Source organism: Bidens hawaiensis, unplaced genomic scaffold (genome assembly GCF_021521415.1).
Source record: "Bidens hawaiensis isolate Kalapana, Puna unplaced genomic scaffold, B.hawaiensis_p1.1 tig00010461_1, whole genome shotgun sequence".
Lineage (NCBI taxonomy): Eukaryota > Viridiplantae > Streptophyta > Magnoliopsida > Asterales > Asteraceae > Bidens > Bidens hawaiensis.
The window spans coordinates 220,295-241,027 of NW_027491796.1; the positions used below are offsets into that span (position 1 = coordinate 220,295).

The 20,733-nt window shown below is 33.9% G+C and overlaps 2 protein-coding genes and 1 pseudogene across 4 annotated transcripts; 1 reads left to right on the forward strand and 2 right to left on the reverse strand.

The window, feature by feature from the left end:
- Nucleotides 1-4,040: 4,040 nt before the first annotated feature.
- LOC143535237 (glycine-rich RNA-binding protein 4, mitochondrial-like) lies at nucleotides 4,041-5,400 on the reverse strand. The gene is made up of 4 exons (XM_077029547.1): nucleotides 5,301-5,400; nucleotides 5,132-5,200; nucleotides 4,882-4,988; nucleotides 4,041-4,130 (listed from the first exon to the last, which is right to left on the reverse strand). The coding sequence occupies exons 1-4, from the start codon at nucleotides 5,398-5,400 to the stop codon at nucleotides 4,041-4,043; spliced, it is 366 nt and encodes a 121-aa protein (XP_076885662.1).
- Nucleotides 5,401-7,241: 1,841 nt separating this feature from the next.
- LOC143535238 (DNA N(6)-methyladenine demethylase ALKBH1C pseudogene) lies at nucleotides 7,242-8,142 on the forward strand (annotated as a pseudogene).
- Nucleotides 8,143-9,048: 906 nt separating this feature from the next.
- LOC143535273 (putative E3 ubiquitin-protein ligase LIN-1) lies at nucleotides 9,049-18,351 on the reverse strand. 3 transcript variants are annotated; one of them, XM_077029567.1, is made up of 17 exons: nucleotides 18,225-18,351; nucleotides 15,580-16,532; nucleotides 15,442-15,502; nucleotides 15,158-15,349; nucleotides 14,898-14,983; nucleotides 13,615-14,817; nucleotides 13,385-13,529; nucleotides 12,644-12,856; nucleotides 12,255-12,567; nucleotides 12,063-12,187; nucleotides 11,858-11,977; nucleotides 11,059-11,190; nucleotides 10,859-10,981; nucleotides 10,685-10,795; nucleotides 10,465-10,608; nucleotides 9,345-9,593; nucleotides 9,049-9,175 (listed from the first exon to the last, which is right to left on the reverse strand). In XM_077029567.1, exons 2-17 carry the CDS (start codon nucleotides 16,491-16,493, stop codon nucleotides 9,158-9,160), a joined length of 4,149 nt encoding a protein of 1,382 aa, XP_076885682.1. In that variant the 5' UTR covers nucleotides 16,494-16,532; nucleotides 18,225-18,351; the 3' UTR covers nucleotides 9,049-9,157. The 3 variants fall into 3 exon arrangements, with proteins under 3 accessions (XP_076885682.1, XP_076885683.1, XP_076885684.1); XM_077029568.1 differs by lacking the exon at nucleotides 18,225-18,351 and having other exon boundaries at nucleotides 14,898-14,977; nucleotides 15,580-16,656; XM_077029569.1 differs by lacking the exon at nucleotides 18,225-18,351 and having other exon boundaries at nucleotides 13,615-14,763; nucleotides 15,580-16,656.
- Between the last annotated feature and the right edge of the window lie 2,382 nt (nucleotides 18,352-20,733).

Below are 20,733 nucleotides of genomic sequence, written 5' to 3' on the forward strand. Positions count from 1 at the left end.
ATTAAGCATTGGAGAAAAGAGTTCAAATAAAAACATGTGTTTTGTGAGAAGTGTAAAAAAGCTTTAAAATAAAACAAACCATCTCAAAATGACATTTTAGAAACTACCACTCTCAACCACTAGATCATAAATCTAAGGGCTTATATCTATTCTTATTCTTCTCATAAAAATATTGTTTTTTACATTAATCTTACCCAGCATTGGAGTATACAATATTAATTTATTTGTGGTTTAGTTAGACTTCAAAATTGTAATAATTTTTTTGATTTGTATTTTTTTATTTGAGTTATCTAATTTGATTTTAATTCAGTAATTTCTTGTAAAATTACTTGTGATTTAATTTTGATGGAAAGGAAAGATTGAACCGATGTACTAAAAATTACTTCTTCCGTTCCATTATAAGCTAGTTAGATTTTTCAAGTCTTTCTTGTTTAATTTTGATCGACAATATTTTTGTTTGTGTTATATAATACTTGATGTAAAAAATATGAATGAATTGGGTTTAAATGTATTTTACATTAAGATAATTTTCATTAAGTATTATATAACGCGAACAAAAATATTTACGGTTAAGGTTGTAAAAGAAAGACTTGAAAAGTCAAACTATGACACTTATAATGGGATGAAGGGAGTAGTAATTTATCTAATTTGGTTCAAAATTGGTATAGCTGAATAGTTTATGCAGAAATACCATATAATTACAATTGGAACTCAAAAACAACTTAAAAATACATTAACAAACCTCAAAACAAACAATCAAACATCACACTTGAACATTGGTAAGTAGATAGAAATTTATTTCATTATAAAATCTTGGATTTCAAGGCTATAATATTTGCTTAGTAGTGATTCGTGTTTTACTATGATTACTTGTTGAACCTTTTTCGTTAATTAAAATTCATTTTTAAAAAATATGTTCTGCAAAAAAGTATCAAAAGTTTGTTGGTTTAAAACAGTTATGTAATTTTAAACATGTAATTTTTAGAAAAAAAACTGATGTTATAATTCTACAAATTGTCCTAAACTACCGTTCTAAATGCTGGTTGTCTTGCCAAAATTTGGTATAACTGGTTCAATTCTATAAGATTCCTGTTTTTAAATAATTGGGCAGAGCTATTCTAATGTAATGTGATATCTTTTGAAAGAATATACAACATCAATTTTTAGTAGCAACTAAAACAAAAATGAATTGTTATCCATTGCTTTTCACTAGAGGTGGCAAATGGGTTGGGTTGTTTTGAAACGGGTCATGGGTCAGAAAGGAATAGGGTTGAAACGGGTTATGGTCGAAACGAGTCACTTAAAAAATGATCGTTTTGATACGGGTTTGAACGGGTTAGGGTCAACAGGTTCGGGTTAGAACGAGTCAATGTTGAAACAAATCAAAACGGGTTTCGGGTTAGTTTGTTATTTTGACCAATGAATTGTTTGTTTTTTTCAACATGTTACAACTCATTTTAACAGCAAAAGCTCGTTTAAGTGATTTTTCAGTTTGTTTCAGCACTTAACAGCTTGTTTAAACGATTTTTTAGTTCGTTTCAGCACCTAACAGCTCTTTTAAGCGATTTTCAGTTCATTTCAGCACCTAACAGCTAGTTTAAGCGGTGTTTCAGTTCGTTTCAGCACCTAACAGCTCATTTAAGGGATTTTTCAGTTCGTTTCAGCACTTAACAGCTTGTTTCAGCACGTTTTTGTTTCGTTGTCGTCGACTTTTCAGTTTCAGTTAATTTGTCGGTTTTTTTTTGTTGAACGAGGACAACGGGCGAAACATTTTAGTTTTTTTTTTACTTTTTTTTGTTTTTTTTTATATTTTGAGTTATGATTTGTTTATTAATTTTTAAGGGTTTTTTTTAAAGTTCAAAACCACTCAAAAAAAATTAAAAAAAATAAAAAATCATAGCTCAAAATAAAAAAAAATAAATAAGTTGAAAAATAAAAATGTTTTCGCCGCTGTCCTCGTTCATCAAAAAAAAAAAATTTCTCGACAAATTATTCGAAATTGAAAAATTAACGAAAATGATACAAAAACCAAAATCGACCTGTCCAGTGCGAAAACTCGAAAGAAACCGAAACCAACCCTTCCAGTGCTGGAACTCGTGTCGGCACGAAACCTGATCCGAGCTGAAACCTAAGTCGATCTCGTTCCAATCTAAAATCCGTTTCAACCCGAGGATGCCACTTTCCTTAATACACTAACCCACATCAACCCATATAGTTAAATTTGTCAACCCATTTTGACTCGGAAATAAGAATGTGAAATTTCAATTGATCAATTTTGACCCATTTAAATAAAACATATGACCCAAATTAACTCATGTAAATTTTAAAACAACACAAATTAACCAATTTAAATGGTTTGGATCAAGGTTGACACCCCTACTTTTCACCATCTAAAATATGTGTCGTGAATCAACTATTTTATATAATATCTTACTTTTAAATGGTTAGTGTGAAGGTCATATAACTTTTTAAGTAATATTAACCATTATCGGGTTTAATCATTAATATTACTTAATAACATACAATAACTCTACATATATTTTATTTACCGGTGTACCCAAATATGATAAGGTAGTAGTCACATAATTAACTTTAATCTTTTGTCAATAACTCTTATTTCATTAACTAGGGTTTTAACCCGCGTCTTACGCGGGGTTGTTGTTTGTGTGATAGTGTGTTTTTATCCTAGTAGCATAGTACCAATAAAGTTTTTTATGGATAGTTTATTTACAACAATTATCTATGTACTACATGTGTTGTACATAACAAATATTCTTCACTTGCATTAAGCTGAGCATCTGGGGTGGTTGTCCTCCTTAGGTGATTTTACCTATTTGTATGGGTTGCTAAATTACAGTTGTCGGGATTGAGGCAACAAGATTTGAAAACAAAGCAAGTAAAATAAAGTGCCAGTTGTGTGTTTGTTTTGTCTAAAAAAAGCTTTAGAATTTTTGTAGTCATGTTAGTTTTTGAAAAAGGACATAGTTTGTTAAGTATTTACGTGGGATGTCGATGGTTGCAATACGTTTAGGCGTTGCCATTGGTGCTGGTGTGGTTGGTGGCGGGGTTGATGTGTTTGTTGCCGGTGAAGTGCTTTTGGATCTGATGTGGCTGTTGTGTTTGCTTGTTTAGCTATTATGGTTGTCCTTGCTGATGTGTTCAGTAGATGGTGATGTTCAAGTTAAAACATTCCGTTTGCAACATAATCATTTAGTAGTAAATAAAATATTGGCAGTTAGATTGTTTAGAGCCAAAGTTCTAATTTCTAAGTCGAAACTATTTTGCCAAACCAAAATTCAAAACCTTTAGTGTACAAATACATCAAAAACTCCAAACACATAAATAAGATCAAAAAACAAACACTTGAAAATAACATAACATAATAAGCACGCACGCAATCGACCACGGAACTCCTGCACATTGTTTTTACCAAGAAAGAAATTAGTAGTATACACCAAAAAGGAGAACTCTATAAGAAAAATAAAAAAAAAAGTATAAAACAAAAAAAAACGTGAAAATAAAAAAAGTAAAAAAATACAAAAAAAAATTCATTTTAGTTTTTTTTTTTAAATCGGTTTTAGCAAAATTATACATATATGCATAATACGTGTCTTTTTAATTTTTTTACATGTTATTTTTTATACATATATGTTCAATTAAGACAAATGATAATGTACATATGTGTACATCTAAGTAGCACGGAAACGGGTATGGGACCAGGATACGAAGAGGTTACGGGTAAGGGAACATCAAAAATCAAAAACCCAAAATACGAGTACAGCAAGGGTACAGAAAAAAATATGAAAAAAACAAATATATTAAACATATTAAATAGATATATATTGTTTAAGAATGAAATACGTTACATCAAAACCTATGGTTACAAACGAAATACACAAACCTTGAAAAAATAGAATGGAGAAAAACATTTTATATAAAAGTTTAAAAGTTTGAAGGACTAGATGCAAACAAGTGAAAGATAAATGGGTAAAATGTTAAAAAACTAAACTTGTTTAAACCTAAAAACCTAAAAGTTTATTTCACATGTTATAGTCGTTCTTCTCCTTCTTCTTCTTGTGAAATCCGGCACAAACAGTTGCTCCGCCGCCATAACTTACCGCCGGAATTTGCTACAAGGTTGTCAGAAACATTTATGAAACTTTTATTAATCCGTACCAAAACCCGGAAACGTATTACGAACCGTCCCCGATTTTCAGAAGCAGCCGGGAAACGTTTCTCCGGCGTATCCATCCCCATGCCGTCCTCGGGATGGGGACTCGTCCATGATTGTCGTTTCCGTGCATCATAGGTGTACATTTTGTATATCGAGATTAATTAAAAATATACATATGTGTACAACTATGTTTTTTCTTTTATGTAACCATGATGAAAAATATTTTTTTTTTGTTTTTTTACCTTTTTAAAATTTTCGTTTTATAAATTTTTATAAGGTTTTTTTTGTAGCCTAAAATAGTTCTCAATTTTAAAAAGTTTTCTTAAGATCGTCACCCTATATATTAATATATATATATATGTGTGTGTGTATATATATATATATGGTTCAGATCAAATACAAATGAAATTAACGTGCTAAACGTGAGAATTAAGTAGAGTAATTAAATATACAAGTAGAGTAATTACGTAATTACATCATAAGTTAATTATGTAACTATTCTACGATGTAATCACATAATTATTCAACTTGCATATATAATTACTCTATTTGATTGTCACGTTTACCACGTTAATTTTATTTGTACGTTAACCTTCGCTATATGCCTATTATATATATATATATATATATATATATATATATATATATATATAGTATTATTGAAGATGCAAAAACCGGAAGCAGTGATAAACGAAAGGTGAAATTACCCACTGATCCATCTCGTGGATTGAATTCCAAGCAGAATCATAGTCTGGAAAAGTAACAAAGCCAAAACCTCTACACCTGCCACTTTTTTTATGCACGACTGCTCTAGCTGCATATGTAAGAGAGCATACATACATTGGTCATATAACAAACAAACAAACAAACAAACAATGAAATATTTATCTATACCTAACGCCTTCAACATTTTGTTTTATAATTCCTAAACCTTCAACACTAACCATTTAATCTTACCTTCGATGACTTCCCCATGTACGCTAAAAGCTTCTCGCAACATCGCATCGTTTGTAGCACTTCCCAGTCCTGCAACCAGAATCAATCAATCAATCAATGCGAATAATAACATAAAGACAACAAACAAACAAACAAACGAACATGACTGGACTTTTAATTATGTATCTACCTCCCACAAACACTGTCCAAGTAGATATGAATCGTCTCATTAATAATTTATTATTCCGACTTATAAGTATCTTACCACCTCTGCAGCTCAACATCGCCATGGTTAACCTAAATCACAACATATTATCAACTTAACATAAAACAAAATAAAACAGAAAAAGAAAAAAAAACAAAACAAAAATAATAATAAGTAAATAAACCTAGCTACTCTAACCGACCATATTATATAGGGGATGTTAACCTCAATTTGTTTAATAAAAATATGACAGGAAATAAAACAACGGGATCGAGAATATAGCTTCAATGGACAATAATAATAATAATAATAATCATAAAGAAGTTCGGATACGTGTATAAAGTAGTATACTGATATCAAAGACACAAACGTAGTACCTCTGCTACGCGTATCGGATCAATAAACCCAATAAAGATACAAGTTAACTAGGGTTTCAGTTGTTTTCACTTACACCCCTCTTTGGTTCAATAAAGATATAGGTTAACTAGGGTTAATCTCCAAAAAGAAACTTCCCTCTAGATTAGACAAATATATGTGTTTATGTTTGTTTGTTCAAGAAAATCAACATGTTTGTGTTTGGGTTTATGTTCGTTCGTTAAAAATCTAAAAAACCTACGCATCTAAATTGAAATAGCTCAAATGTTAAAAAATATAATGGTCGTAACAAACTAATATATACGTATTAATCAAAACAAAACGACGCTAAGAAATAAAACAAATTATTACAAAATATAAAATATATAAGAAAACGATTAAAAACAAAACCTAAATAAACCTTCATAACCCAAAATATCAAACCAATAAGCTAATAAATCCTAACAATATATTTATTTTCTAATGCTAGCTAAATTATTGTTGCTAGTTTTTTTCTTTTTTTTAAAGATGTAGAAAGCCGTAAAAATAAAAGATATAAATCTAAAGCAATATATTTTATTATTATTGATTGACAATAAAAGGTACACTAAACGTAGTGTCCACGTTATAGTTTAATATTTTATTTTTAAATAGTATATGAAAATAGCACATGGGATAGGTGGTTTTAATTTTAATGCTTTGTTTCCAAGTCTCATTTAAGAAGAAAAGGGAAATAAAAAGGAATTAGAACTGGAAGAAAGTTAGGGAAAGAAAATATGTGATTTTATTTCATGTTCTTGAGTTTAATGAAAAGAAAGGAAATTAAACATTTTACATGTTCACAAGTTAGAAGGAAAAGAAAAGAAAATACAATTTTCCAATTATACTCTTTAAGTAAACTATAATACAAAGTTAGATATGAGTGTAATTTAGTAATTGATGAGAATTAAAATATTTTCTCCCCTTTTTTTTAACGACCAATTAAGTAACGCCGGGTACTCCGTACGCCACCCAAATTTGGGAGGATGATATGCTCCTATTTTTCATTATTTTCCCTCATTTCCCCTCCACTCCCTTTCTTACAAAATCTCTGAAACATGGTTATTTTATTTTTTTTCCTTCCTTTGTTAAACGAGACTCGAAAACACGGTGTAGAGACGAGTAAGAAAGCCCACATGTGATTTATTTGTTCGTACATCGGTGGTTGTAAACTTACTAAATACAGACATATAGGGTCAGACAGTAATATACCATTGCCTCCTTTCCAAGATCTAAACAAAACAATCTCCGATGAATCTCAACCGTCTAATTACGGCATCTTCATCTTCTTTTGGGGTGAGCGACCTTAATTTATTTTCCAAAAAATATTATTATTAGAATTAGTTTTTTTGGTTCATGCATGATCTTATGGCTATTATCGTTAGGATTAGAACACTAATTACCATATTTTTATTTATTTGATTATTTTTTACATTCACATTAGATTGTTTTTATTAAAAAAATATATGTTAGAATTAAGATATATTATTTGTATTTGTGCTTGTATTAATTAATGTTGGTTTACTTAGAATAATGATGTTGAAGCGGTGGCATCGTTTCAATGAGGAAGCATTTGGTATAATATGCCCAAATCGGTTCCCACGCTTTGGTAATGAAAAAGATAGCTGGGTAAGACCTGACCCGTCTTATGAAATACTTGGATCCGGAATGATTCTCCTAAAGAATTACATCTCCCTCATAGGCCAGGTTACGTACTTACTAACCATATTTACATTTAACATGTTACTAGCTAACACCAACACTTGTTTAAGCTAGCCAGATTGAGATAATGCACACATGTCACCACATAGGTATGGGTCCTGGGGGCTTTTACGAGCCTTGTAACCGACGTGGACACCCACTTCGAATAATGATGATGTGTCTTGGTCGACACTGGGATCCTGCTACCGGGTATGACAACTGTTGCAGAAGTGACGGCACTAAACCACCGCCGCTTCCTCATGCATTTGCGGATTTGGGCCATGTCGCAAGTCAACTAGCCTGAACCCATCTGGGTCCTAAACTTCCTTCAATCTGGCCAGATATCTGTGTAGCTAATTTTTACCCTATGCAATGTCGACTTGGCCTTCATCAGGTCAATGAATTAATTAATTTTCTAATTCGCCTTTGACTTGTAACATGCACCAATATATGTGATTTGCTTTTTTAAACATAGGATCGCGATGAGAGCTCTGATAGTCTCACAGAAGGATCTCCTGTGGTTTCCGTCTCCATTGGCCACACCGCTGAGTTCTGGTATGGCCATACTAGAGATGAGAACAAGCTGACGAGAGTTTTCTTGGAATCAGGTGATGTGCTTATATTTGGTGGCGAGTCTAGACTTATTTTTCACGGGGTGAAGAAAATCCACCTGGTACCAACATATGGACGGATGACACCGGGCCGTCTAAACCTCACTTTAAAAAAATTTTGATTCAAGTGTACGACCTTCGACTAATTATGTTTGTTTGACCCCATTCTATCCTACTTTGATGTTTTCCAAAAATCAGCAAAATTATATATGCTTATTGAAGTTTTGTTTTTTTGTTCTCATCAACAAGCATATAATTTTGTATATATAATTACTCTATTTGATTCTCACATAAGAATTTTGTAATTATATAAGTAATAACTTGTATATATAAAAACTCTATTTGATTCTCACAATTAGCACGTTAATTTTTAACATTTAAACTAAAGTGGCAATGATGACCAAACCTCGGTATGATTTTAACAATTTACTCTATTTTTAATTATATATTAAATAAAAGCTTTTTTTTAAAAACATGAATTTATGTGATCTCTCCAACCCGACTCCTGAAATTGCCCCCCTTGTTCGTCACGAGCCTCGTGTTAGCCATGAACGAGTGATGGACTTATTGACATTCACTCAAGCCAATACAATTTAATCTCATTTGATTAATCATTATAGTTTATTACCATTTAAACAAGCCAAACTCAGCCTCATACCAAAATATATGTTTCGAGTCCGAGTCAGGTATTTCAGCATTGTTAGGTCATGGGACATACTTTAACCTCAACATAAATTAAGATGACATGACACTTTAAAGATAGATTAAACCACTCCCCACTTGTGTTAAATTTGTTAAAAGGGGCCATGAATTATGCTTTTCACAGGTTAAAGACAAAGAACAATATATTAAATTAACAATTAATAGGGGTCAGATGGAGTTAAAATGATTAAACAATTTCCTTTGAGTGGGATGAAGTGAAAGAGAGAAAATGAGTGATAAGAGGGGTTAGAGTATACCCCACGGCCTTACCGTTTTAAACAAGTCAAACTCAATGTGCAAAAAGAAGATTTTTATGAATAGATATGCAACAAATCAGTAAAAAATAAAAAAAGTGATCGTAATTAGTACAAGAATGTAATGTAGTTTTGACCGTAGCGATTGATGATCAGAAAAAGTAATTTGCTGTATTTCACTTCAATTTAGTTCCCAAGCCTGAAAATCAGCATCAACAAAAACATCTTTCTAGGTTAATCACTAAAGAAGTATATAATATGTCTTTTGCTAATATTGTATCAAGCATTAATAAGAAATTTTCTAATATGTTTCTTTCTTGGATCATCAAAATCATTTTATGTTAGTGATTATAAGATGTGTTTCTAACCTGAATTTTGCCATCAGAAGAACCCGCAAATAACATTTCGCCTTCAACATCTGATGTCAAAGATGTTATTTTGGTGACTCCTGAACTCATCTTCATGGAGACAACTTTGGTTAACCTTTCTTTTAACCACACCTCAATTATCCCATTTTTTGTTGCTCCAAATATGAAATCATTATTTACAGCCAAATAATGGATGTCATATGCACTCGACAACGATCCAACTAACACCCTGCTCGCTATAGAGAAAACCTACCACATTCACATCCATTTTAGCTATTTAGAAATTTTCATTTTTTGGTTAAATACTTAGAATAAAAGATAAAAGTGAATGATAAGAAACTGGGCCCGGCGCCCCGGGCTGTTTGGGTAACGAGCCAAAACAGGCTTGGGTCAAACTGACTGTTCAAAAAGTATCAGTTGGTTTGGGCAGGGCGGGTAATGGGTCAAAACAGGCACGGATCAAACGGGTTCAGCCTAGGCCTGTAAACGAACCGAACTAACACGAACGGAGCATGTTCGTTTTCGTTAACCAAACAAACGTTCTAACACGAACAGTTAAACGAGATTGGTTCTTTTGTTCGTGCTTGTTCGTTAAGAAAAAAATGTGTCCGTATTCGTTCATGTTCGTTCGTTAACTTTATCAATGAGCGGTTCACGAACGTCAACAAAAGAACAAAACTGAGCTAAAACCGATCATAAGTAAATGTGACAAAGAATGTGCAGGGCCTAAAAAGTAATTGTAATAGACCTATTACATTTATACGAATATATTAACGAACATAAAGTAACAAACTTAAACAAGCGTAAACTATCGTACATAAACTAATTTGAATGAATGAACGCCCACGGACATAAATGTATGGACGGGACTTGTGTTCATGATTGTTTGTTTAACTAAATGAACAAAATTTTGTTTTTGTCTGTTCACTTATTAAATAAATGAATTTCCCGCTGAACGGTTCACTAAACGTGCGATTCATTTATAGGCCTAGGTTCAGGTCAAGCTGTCTGTTTAAAAGGTATCAATTTGGTTCGGGTCAGGTCAGGTAATGGATCAAAAGGGTCTCCTTAAAAAGTTTCAATTTGGTTCGGGTCAAAACTAATGAAAACTTTTAACTACCTTTCCTGCTGTTCCATCCACTGATGTCCCGCCCGCATATAAAAGGTCATCATGTATACATATGGAATTTATAGATTGCTTTCCCAACAATTTTCTCGTCCCTGTATAAAACGTTGTCGTTGATGTTTTTTGCAAATCGATTTCCTGAAATGTATGAAGTGCCATAAAACACCAACCATGAATTATATTTAAGAATAATATTGTAATCATAAATACTAACCTGTATACTGAAACCACTGCATCCACAATACAGTTTATCTCCAATCAAATCAAGACACTTAACAGATTGTTTGAAATTAATATGTTTGGTAACACCTGACCACCCAAAAACCTAGACAATATAAAATCAGTCAACAGTTGACTTAGTAAAAAATAGTCAACATTAAGATCTAACCTTAATTCCAGCACTCTGAGAGAAATAATAAGCACAATTCGCGTCTGCGGTTAGCCCATGGACTGATTCTTTAACGTCATGAACTTGAATACAATGAATACCTTCTGGTTTGACTACCCATATCTAATAATGAAACAAATTAATAAAGTTAGTATATAGTATTAATAATGAAAACATAAAGATAGAAAAAGATGGTATACCCGTATTGTTTTATCTAACGAGCCACTATATAGTTTATCACGTGAAGGTGAAATATAGAGCCATGTGACAGCCTTTGAATGCTCACGAATCTCTTGAATTAACCGCAAATCCCTCTTACTAGCATCCCATACCTACATACAAACATTAATGATATTCATATATAGTAATGATGCATGCATCTAATGGAATCAGGATCATTTTGAAACTTCCAAATAACTTAAAAACTTTAAGAACTCTTAACAACCAGTCATTTTATTTAGTAATTTTGTTTTGTTATTTACTATATGTAATTTTGTGATTATATATATAAATTGGTTATTCCACATATATATAATTCGGTTGTTACACATATTTTGTGATTACATATATGTAATCACAAGTTTAAATATGTGATTGTGTAATAACCGAATTACATATATGTGTAATAACCGGTTTACATATATGTAATAATAAAATTATGTATAACAAATGATAAAACTACCCTAAAATAATCTTCAATATATGAAAAGATAAATAAAATGATTGGTTGTTAGGAGTTCTTGAAATTCTTAAATTATTTTGAAGTTCTGAATGATCATGATCCTACATATAATAACGTGCAAATTGGTCATTTTACAGCATTTAGCAAAAAAAGTTAACTGTCCACCCATTCTAGGGACCATCTGTGTTACGTTTATGCATAAATTTGGACCAGTGATGTATTTTCTCATACTTGAGGACCTAAAATGAAGTCTGAACTCGGAACATACCACAAGGACCATTTGTGTAATTATTTGTTAATTATATTTTGGTCCATACCTTAATTGTTCCATCAGAATGGCTGCTTATCACACGGCTTTTCACATAAACTAACGATAAAACCTCTCCACTCATCGATGAATCCGATTCAGTTCCTTCTGAAGCAGACCACATTTCCGCCTGAAATTAATAAAAAAGAAACTTATAATAAACAAAAATGTACTATAAAACCATAAATATTAATATATTAACGGTCAAATCTCACGGCATTAACAGATGGCAAGTTCATCAAAGCTTTCATTATATCACTAACAACCACCGAGTTTTTCTTGAGGTTTCTCAATGTTTTATACAAAACTTTAGCATATCCACCAATATCACCAAGTGCACCTTAACAATAATAACCGAGGTGTTATATAAATTACTTTTGAAAGTAACAAAAATAACAGCTTTTTACCTGGGTCACTGATGAAGCTTCTCAAAGCAACTGTTGCTAGAATCTTGTCTTCCAGATTCTTAGATGATTGTAGTATGTGTATATATTGGCTAAGCAATGACTTACGCACATTATCTCGTACGCCGGTGTTTGGTAAGTTATAAAGCATGTAGACTAGCCACGTGGATGTAATAAGACACTTTTTATATATATTTATAGATTTAATTTTGAGACATTGTTCTAAGGCGTTAAAGATAACGCCTTTTTCATGGTTGCAAAGTACAAAAGCTACCCTTTTTTCCCATGAATATGCAGCTTTTTCCTCCTCATGATCCTAAGAACAAAAGTTAAAAGATTTAATAGAAAACGGAGATGGAAATGTATAATCAAATAAAAACACATACGGTTACCATATTTAGATTTTCATTTTCCATAATAGCTTCATAAGGTTTATTAAATCCAGCTAGTTTAAGTAACCAGGCCTCAGTATAAGATTTCCCTGAAAGAGATGATAATGCATCAAGAGCCATAAGTTGTAAATTTGGGAAATCTTTTTTCTGGAGTGTGTCAATTAGGGTATCGATTGCTTCCTCTCGGTAAATACTCATTTTCCGAGGCTCAACCTACAAACAAAAATATAAATATACACATGAAGAAAAAAACAAGTTCCTTTAAAACACATATCAATTTCAAACTGAACGAGCAGGTTCATGTTCGTTTTTATACCTAAAACCGAACAAACAATCAAACACAAACAATTAAACGAACATAGTTTTCTTGTTCGTGCTCGTTTGTAAGAAAATGAACATGTTAATGTTCGTTCATAAAGAAAATGGACATGTTCGTTAATGTTTGTTTGTTAACAATATAAATGAACGATTCACGACTAAACATAGATGAACGGACATAGCTGAGCTAAAACCAGTTACACGTAATATGAACAATGCGTGGGCCTAAAGTTTTATTAAAACTGGACGAAGTTGTAATGGGCCAAGAAAATTAAAAGAATATATGATGGACATAAATGAATGAATATAAACAAACGTAAACTAACAAACATAAATGAACGAATGTAAACAAATTTTAGTGAACTAACATTCTCAAACATAAATGAGCAAAACTGTTTGTTCATCTTCGTTCGTTTAACTAACCAGGATGTCAAGCTGAAGAAGAAGTGAAGCAACCGCAGGTTGCTGCTCCATTGGTGCATTTTGTAGATAAACAAGAAGAGTGTGCATTGTACTAAATGCTCCTTCATCTTTTATTATTTGTAGAATCTGATTGCTTAATGTCCTCCTGCATAATATATTAACAAATTAATATAAATATGGATGATAATATCATAATAACTAATAAGCGATACCATAAAGAAATCCAATACCTGTTCAACTGAACCAACTCAGTGAGAAACTCAATACACATGCCTCTTAAACTCTCATTCCCACCATGAAACAATTCAAGAACGAGACACGGGTCGATACTGCTAGCTATCAAGTCCCTGCAACTTCTATCCGTTTGGATACAACACAGTAAAATAGACAAAACTGACTGCCTTATATCCACCTTATTTAAACACGTGACTAAATCAGGTATGACATCAGCTGATACAACACTCAAAGCAATAAAAGACCTAATATCTTCATCTCCTTCATTTAGCACCTGGTCCAACAACTCTATAGCAGCATCATTTGGACTCATCACCATCTCATAAACCTTTGAATCTTGATATTTACTAGATATGATTTGAATCAAATAAGGTAACACATTGTGTGAGTTTATCTGCGAGAAAGTTGGTTTTAATAAGTATATTAAAACCGCAGCCTCGAAAAGACCGTTTTCCAGCAAAGCAGCTAATGTTTCAAAGTCAGAATCTACACTCGCTAACTGATCTTTGAAATTATCATCAGCAACGAGTAATTCAGAGAGAATATAAACCGTTGTTGCAAGAGCTTCTCGGCTTAAAGAAGAAGTTAAAACATCCATGAACCCGTTTACTACTTCTGACGTGGATAAACACGTGTAGACACCAGGGTCCGCGTTTGACTCTTTCCACATTTTGGCAATGGTCAAAACAGCTGCTTCACATTCTTTTAAATCCTCCGAAGTGCATAAACACGAAATGAATGGTTTTAATCCGCTTATGATTGATTCAATTGCAGCTTGAGATATCACACTTGTTGGTGACGTGGCGACTGTAGGGTGAGTGAATCTTCTTGGGTGAGAATGGTTTGATGTTTTTGAGGTCATGTAAGAACTTGTTGGTGTTGTGGGATATGATAATTCACTAGCAAGATCGGGATGCTGTTCTTTCCAAGAAGTTATGAGTCGTTTTAAAACGTAGTTTGTTTTTGGAAGGGCGTTGGAATACAGAGGTTGTCTTGTGATGGGACATGTGGTGTTCCCTCTTTTCATCCATTCTTCAATGGCTTTTCGTTCATACGTTTGACCCGTTTCTAGTGTTACCGGGTCATTAAAAACCTGGGTCGTGATGGGGCAGACGAAATCTTTTGGTGGTTTTGGTTGTGATGATCTGTCAAACTGTTGGGGAGAACCAAAATTTGGGCTCACTATATCATTTGAAGAACTGAAAAATTTAAACATGCTTGTATTCAAGAAGAGGAAAATGTGTATGCTTTTGTAACTTTGTCATGACAAAACATGTACCTTAGTGCTCCATTGTTTGTGTTTGCATAACTAGAATTTCGTTCGTCACCGTGAGAAAAGTTCTTCCTTACACTTTTTGGCTGCTCCTAGGTACAAATCCACTTTTAGTAATGTGCTAGATTTTATAATTTATTCAAACTAGAAACAATGGCAGGTTCAACCCATTTATATGAAAACGAGTTGATTTGTATTGTAAATAAAATTAATAATGAGTCAAATAGGTGAAATCTGAAAACTTAGCTATAATCAAATAAACTTACTTTCATTTCACTATCCGAGTCAACTGAACCGATACTTAAATCACGATGCATCTCTGGTGACGTCGCAACCTTAAAATCTATATCTCGTGTGGACTGTAACCGCAAAATGGACCTTGCCTCTTTCTTACCATTCCCTTTGTGTTCCCGTGATGCAACTTTTGGAGAATCTTCAACTTCCTCTAAGATTTCCTCCTAAAAATACAACCAGTAATCTATAACTGCATATTCCCTTAGTAGCACTATATTTGCGTATGAATATGCAATTAATAATCATATCTTCTTACTTGATTAACCCATGCAGCAGAGTCCTCAAGGTTCTTGAATGAGGTGTTAGCTGCATTAAAACTATTTGGCACAATATTATCTAATAAGATAAAATAATCTGAAGTTAAATAATCTGTTACTGTCAATAGGAAACTAACCTGGATGATTCTGTTACATTTTGTTTATCTTTTAGAACTGGAGAGAACCCTGCACTCTTAGGCAAAATGGGACCGAATTTCACATAATCAGGAATCTTCCAGCTCACCTCATGTAAAGGAGTCATAGGCGGCTCTGCGATTGGTAACATTGGAATAGCCTTCTTGCTAGTGGCAGACCCATAATTCATACAATCTTTAAAGTAATTAGCATACAGCCTCGTGTTATCATCCAACGTTTGCCCATAAAGTTTCTCCAACTTTTGTAACTTTTCCGCCTGATCTGGTCTCATAGAAAACACTAAAGACTCATTGAAATAAAGATCAAAATCAGCAGTGAATGACAAATCGGTTGAATCTGGTATCAAATCCATCATAACCCTGTGTCTTTGTTCCGAGTACCAACCAACAATGGAGCTCATATGCGGTAGAAACAGTGTTTTCCAAAGCTCTGGAGCAAAATCAATCCGTGAAAAAAATGGATCGACTGAAAACATTTCAAGAACATGAAGAACCGCATTTGTAACATTGTTTCTTAGCTTCCATAAATATGAAAGATTAAGGTGGGCCCAAGCTGAGAGATAGAAGTTAGGTACCCCTGCTGTTTGATCACTGGTATCCAACATAGCACACACCTGCAACATCTTTTCTGCATAATCTAATCTTGCCATTTTAGTTTCCACATTGGAAGTATTAATGGCTTCCTCTAAAGCATCCATGCCCCAATCCAAATTGGCCAAAACTGCTTGATCAGAATACCTAACTTCTGTCTCTTTGTTATTGCTTTCATCTTCTGCTGCTAATCTTTCACCGCATTGTTCCTTTTGTATGTCTCTTTTTCTTTGATCAAGCAACTGATCTTGAATGAAACTTCCAATAACAGTGGTTAAGGATTTAACTATATCATCTGGTTCCATTATTATATATTCAGCATCATCTACTTTTAGTTTCTATGCCTGTAAGGGGTGAGCAACAACCAAACCGTTAACCAAAATCCGACGGAACCAAACCAAAATTAACAGAATTAACCAAAATTCGGTTATCGGTTTTTTTGTGTACCCTCAGTTAACTGAATTAACTGATACCGAACCGAACCGAACCATTCATATTTTCATAGCTTTTATACCTCCATTTTAACATAGTTCTAGCTTTTATACCTCCGTGAGCAACAACCAAACCGTTAACCAAAATCCGACGGAACCAAACCAAAATTAACAGAATTAACCAAAATTCGGTTATCGGTTATTTTGTGTACCCTCAGTTAACTGAATTAACTGATACCGAACCGAACCGAACCATTCATATTTTCATAGCTTTTATACCTCCATTTTAACATAGTTCTAGCTTTTATACCTCCATTTCACGTATTTCATGTTTTATACCTCCATTTCATGTATATATAAGTATAAAGTTGGTTGGTCCATCATGTTATGTTTAAAACTTTAGCCCAAGTTTGAATTTGTTTATTAAAATTAACTGATCTATTAACCGAACTAAAAAATAGCATACTAACTGAATTGATTTCGGTTGTAGATTTTTCAAAAACCGAAATCAGTTACCGGTTTCAGTTATAGGTAAAAACCGAACTGAAAACCGACATACTAACTGAATCGATTCCGGCTATAGATTTTTCAAGGACCGAAAATCAATTACCAGTTATGGTTATAGGTAAAAACCAAACTGAAAACCAACATACTAACTGAATCGATTTCGGTTGTAGATTTTCAAAAACCGAAATCAGTTACCGGTTTCAGTTATAGGTAAAAACCAAATTGAAAACCGACATACTAACTAAATTGATTTCGGTTATAGATTTTTCAAAAACCGAAAATCAGTTACCGGTTTCAGTTATAGGTAAAAACCTAACTGAAAACCGACATACTAACTGAATCTATTTCGGTTATAAATTTTTCAAAAACCGAAAATCAGTTACCGGTTTCAGTTATAGGAAAAAACCAAACTGAAAACCGACATACTAACTGAATCGATTCCGGTTATAGTTTTTTCAAAAACCGAAAATCAGTTACCAGTTTCGGTTATAGGTAAAAACCGAACTGAAAACCGACATACTAACTGAATCTATTTCAGTTATAGATTTTTCAAAAACCGAAAATCAGTTACCGGTTTCAGTTATAGGAAAAAACCAAACTGAAAATCGACATACTAACAGAATCGATTTCGGTTATAGTTTTTTCAAAAACCGAACTGAAAACCGACATACTAACTAAATCGATTTCGGTTATAGATTTTTCAAAAAACCTAAAATCAGTTACCAATTCCAGTTATATGAAAAATCAAAACTGAAAACCGACATAGTAACATACTAAGAATCGATTTCGGTTCAAAAACTGAAAATCAGTTGCCGGTTTTGGTTATAGGTAAAAACGGAACCGAACAGCTGTTTGCCTCTAATAGAACCTATCCTTGAAATACTAAGGATATGCTCAATCCAAACCCTAATTATTGAAATCCAAATATATCACTGAAATACTAAACGTACGCTCAATCTAACCCTAACGTTTTAAATACTAATATTATTATTCTCACTTAACGAGCTAAACATCGAGATTAATTGTGTAACTACACGGTTAAACTTCATTTAACAATTTTAGCATATAAGCATACTGTAAAGATCAGAGAGTACTTACAGTGCGAAGCAACACTATGTGCACTCGAAGCAGAACACGAACGATCGCGTATCGATTTCTACAACAAAATTGAATATAAGCAGACGAATTAGATTGATGATTTGTATAAAGTGACAGTTATGATGACAAAATTATAGAGATTAGAGATTGTAGTACTCTTGAATGACGGACTGATTGATTGATTGATGATAATAATAATAATAATAGTAATAATAATAATAGAGAGGGAGAAGCCGGCCTGGAGAGCTGCCGGCCGGCCATCGTTATCAATATAAACTTGTTGCCAATAGTCAACTACTCAGTTGGTTGTTAATGGAGGTTTTCGTTGATTGATTGATTGATTAATCAATTGTAACGGTCGATGTCCAAATAACTTTTAAATGCTGACGTGGACACCTAATAAACTAGTTAATTAAAAGCGATGTCACGGATTCTCGTAGACGTAGACAGGAGCCGTAACTAATTAACTTGAAAAATAAGTGTTATGAATATGTATATTATTAAAGCCAATCAACCATTAGATTTTTCTTAGAAATGAGAGAATGCCAAGCGCGGCTGCTTTGATGAGAATGGGGGAAGTGCTCGGTCACCGTGCAGTTGTAACAGTCTAAATACATGTAATGCATGTGGTATGATAGAATGGAGAATGATTAAACGAGCTGTATGACTTTGTCAGTAGTCACATCAGTCATTTTCTTGTTAGTCAAACACATCATACAAGTTGTATGATTTGCACGGCCTGTACGACCACGTATTACCATTTTCTTTTGTTATATGACCCGTATGATATGTAAATGATGTATGAATAGTTTGATATAGATACATGCCTATAGATTGATATAATCATATAAATGTTAACTACCATACAACACGAATATCCCTCATATAGTTCTCACATTAATAAATTAACGTGGAGTGTTTATTTATCCAACCCTTTTAAAGCATATGTCATTACCTTTCTCTAATAAAACACAGGGCAACATATTAAACAAATAAGATATGCTTTTCTTTTTTGTTTTAATTAATTATTATCTTAAACAAAGTTCTATTTATTTTATTCTACCTATTTATGGGGGCTGATTATGATTTACATTTTCATTGTTAGTATATAGACTTTCAGTGTTTGATCGTTCATTCGTTAGTAACTTAAATAAGTTATTTAGTTATGAGCAGCTTGTTTTATCAGAAGTTTAAAACATGGAGAAATTAAGAGAATAAAATAACATAGTTATAAATATTGGTAATGAAGAGGTAGGTCCCAGCAGGGCTCAGTTGGTCCCGCATGACTCACCTTGAACAGGGATGTCTGCGCAAAGACCATCTACTCCCGCAGGACCCACCATGCTCAGAGAAGCCTACGCGCAGTATGCAAGCTGCATACGCAGGGAAAAGCCTCCCAATGGTAAAGTAACCCGCCTGTTCCCGCAGTTGCGGATACAAGCCATCAGGGAAGGCTACCCGCACAGCATAGCTACACGCATAAGGCTTAACACTTACAAATATTCAGTGTCACCTGAAAGAATGAGCAAAGGCGGGAGGGGGAAAACTCCCGCCAAAATGGGCCAGTCCGTATGATGGAGGATCTTTTGCGTGATACCTGACGAGGTAAAGACAAAAGATCTGACCAAGAATGCGACAGCTCACTGACAGCAGCGTGGCAGACAGCACGCCACAGCACTGTGACCAATAGCCGCCGCCTGCCCACCAACTCCTGCCAGACCACGTGCCTAGCCTGCAGTTGGTAGAAGACAAAGAGTGCACGGCACGCCTGCTCTGTGTCAGCCGCTACCTATCCACCACTCACAGGTAGGGCACGTGCATAGGTTACAGTTGGTAGCGTGTTGGGCCGGCTAAACTCCTTGGAAACCCACCTTCGGCTATAAAAGACAGTAAATGGTATTAGCATTTCATCATCTACTATCTCGTATAACTTACTTGATAACTGCTCTAATAGTATTCATATACTTTTATATTCAAAGAGCAATATAGACTGATTCTCACGCCGGAGGGTGGTCACAAGGAGGAACCCCCCCCTTCTCAGTGACGAGCTTACGGTGTCTGTTTTGCAGGTTCCCTGAAGTACAACTTACTCTGCTGGACCTAACCTTCGTGGGAAACATTACTTAGCCCCCAGATTACCAGTAATCTGCCCGGGGTCCGGTTAGTGTTTCTTCATTGGCGCCATCCGTGCATAAAGCTAGAACTACATCTTTCTCCAGTTTTTCAAAACTTCCAAGATGACTAGAGAAATTCCGGTAACCACAACCCCAGCCACTGGGGTAAACACCGGCAACACAATGTTTACAAACACTACCCCAGCCACCCAAGCTGGGGCAAGTGAAGTACATTTTACGAACACTACCCCAGTCACTCATGTAGGGGCAAGTGGAGTAAATATTCCACTGGGATTCACTGATGCCCAGCTGGAAAAACGAACTCGAGCCCCTCGCCAAACACTTGATCAAGTGAAGGCATGGGCCGAGGCACGTCAAAGAGAATTTCAGGCTGA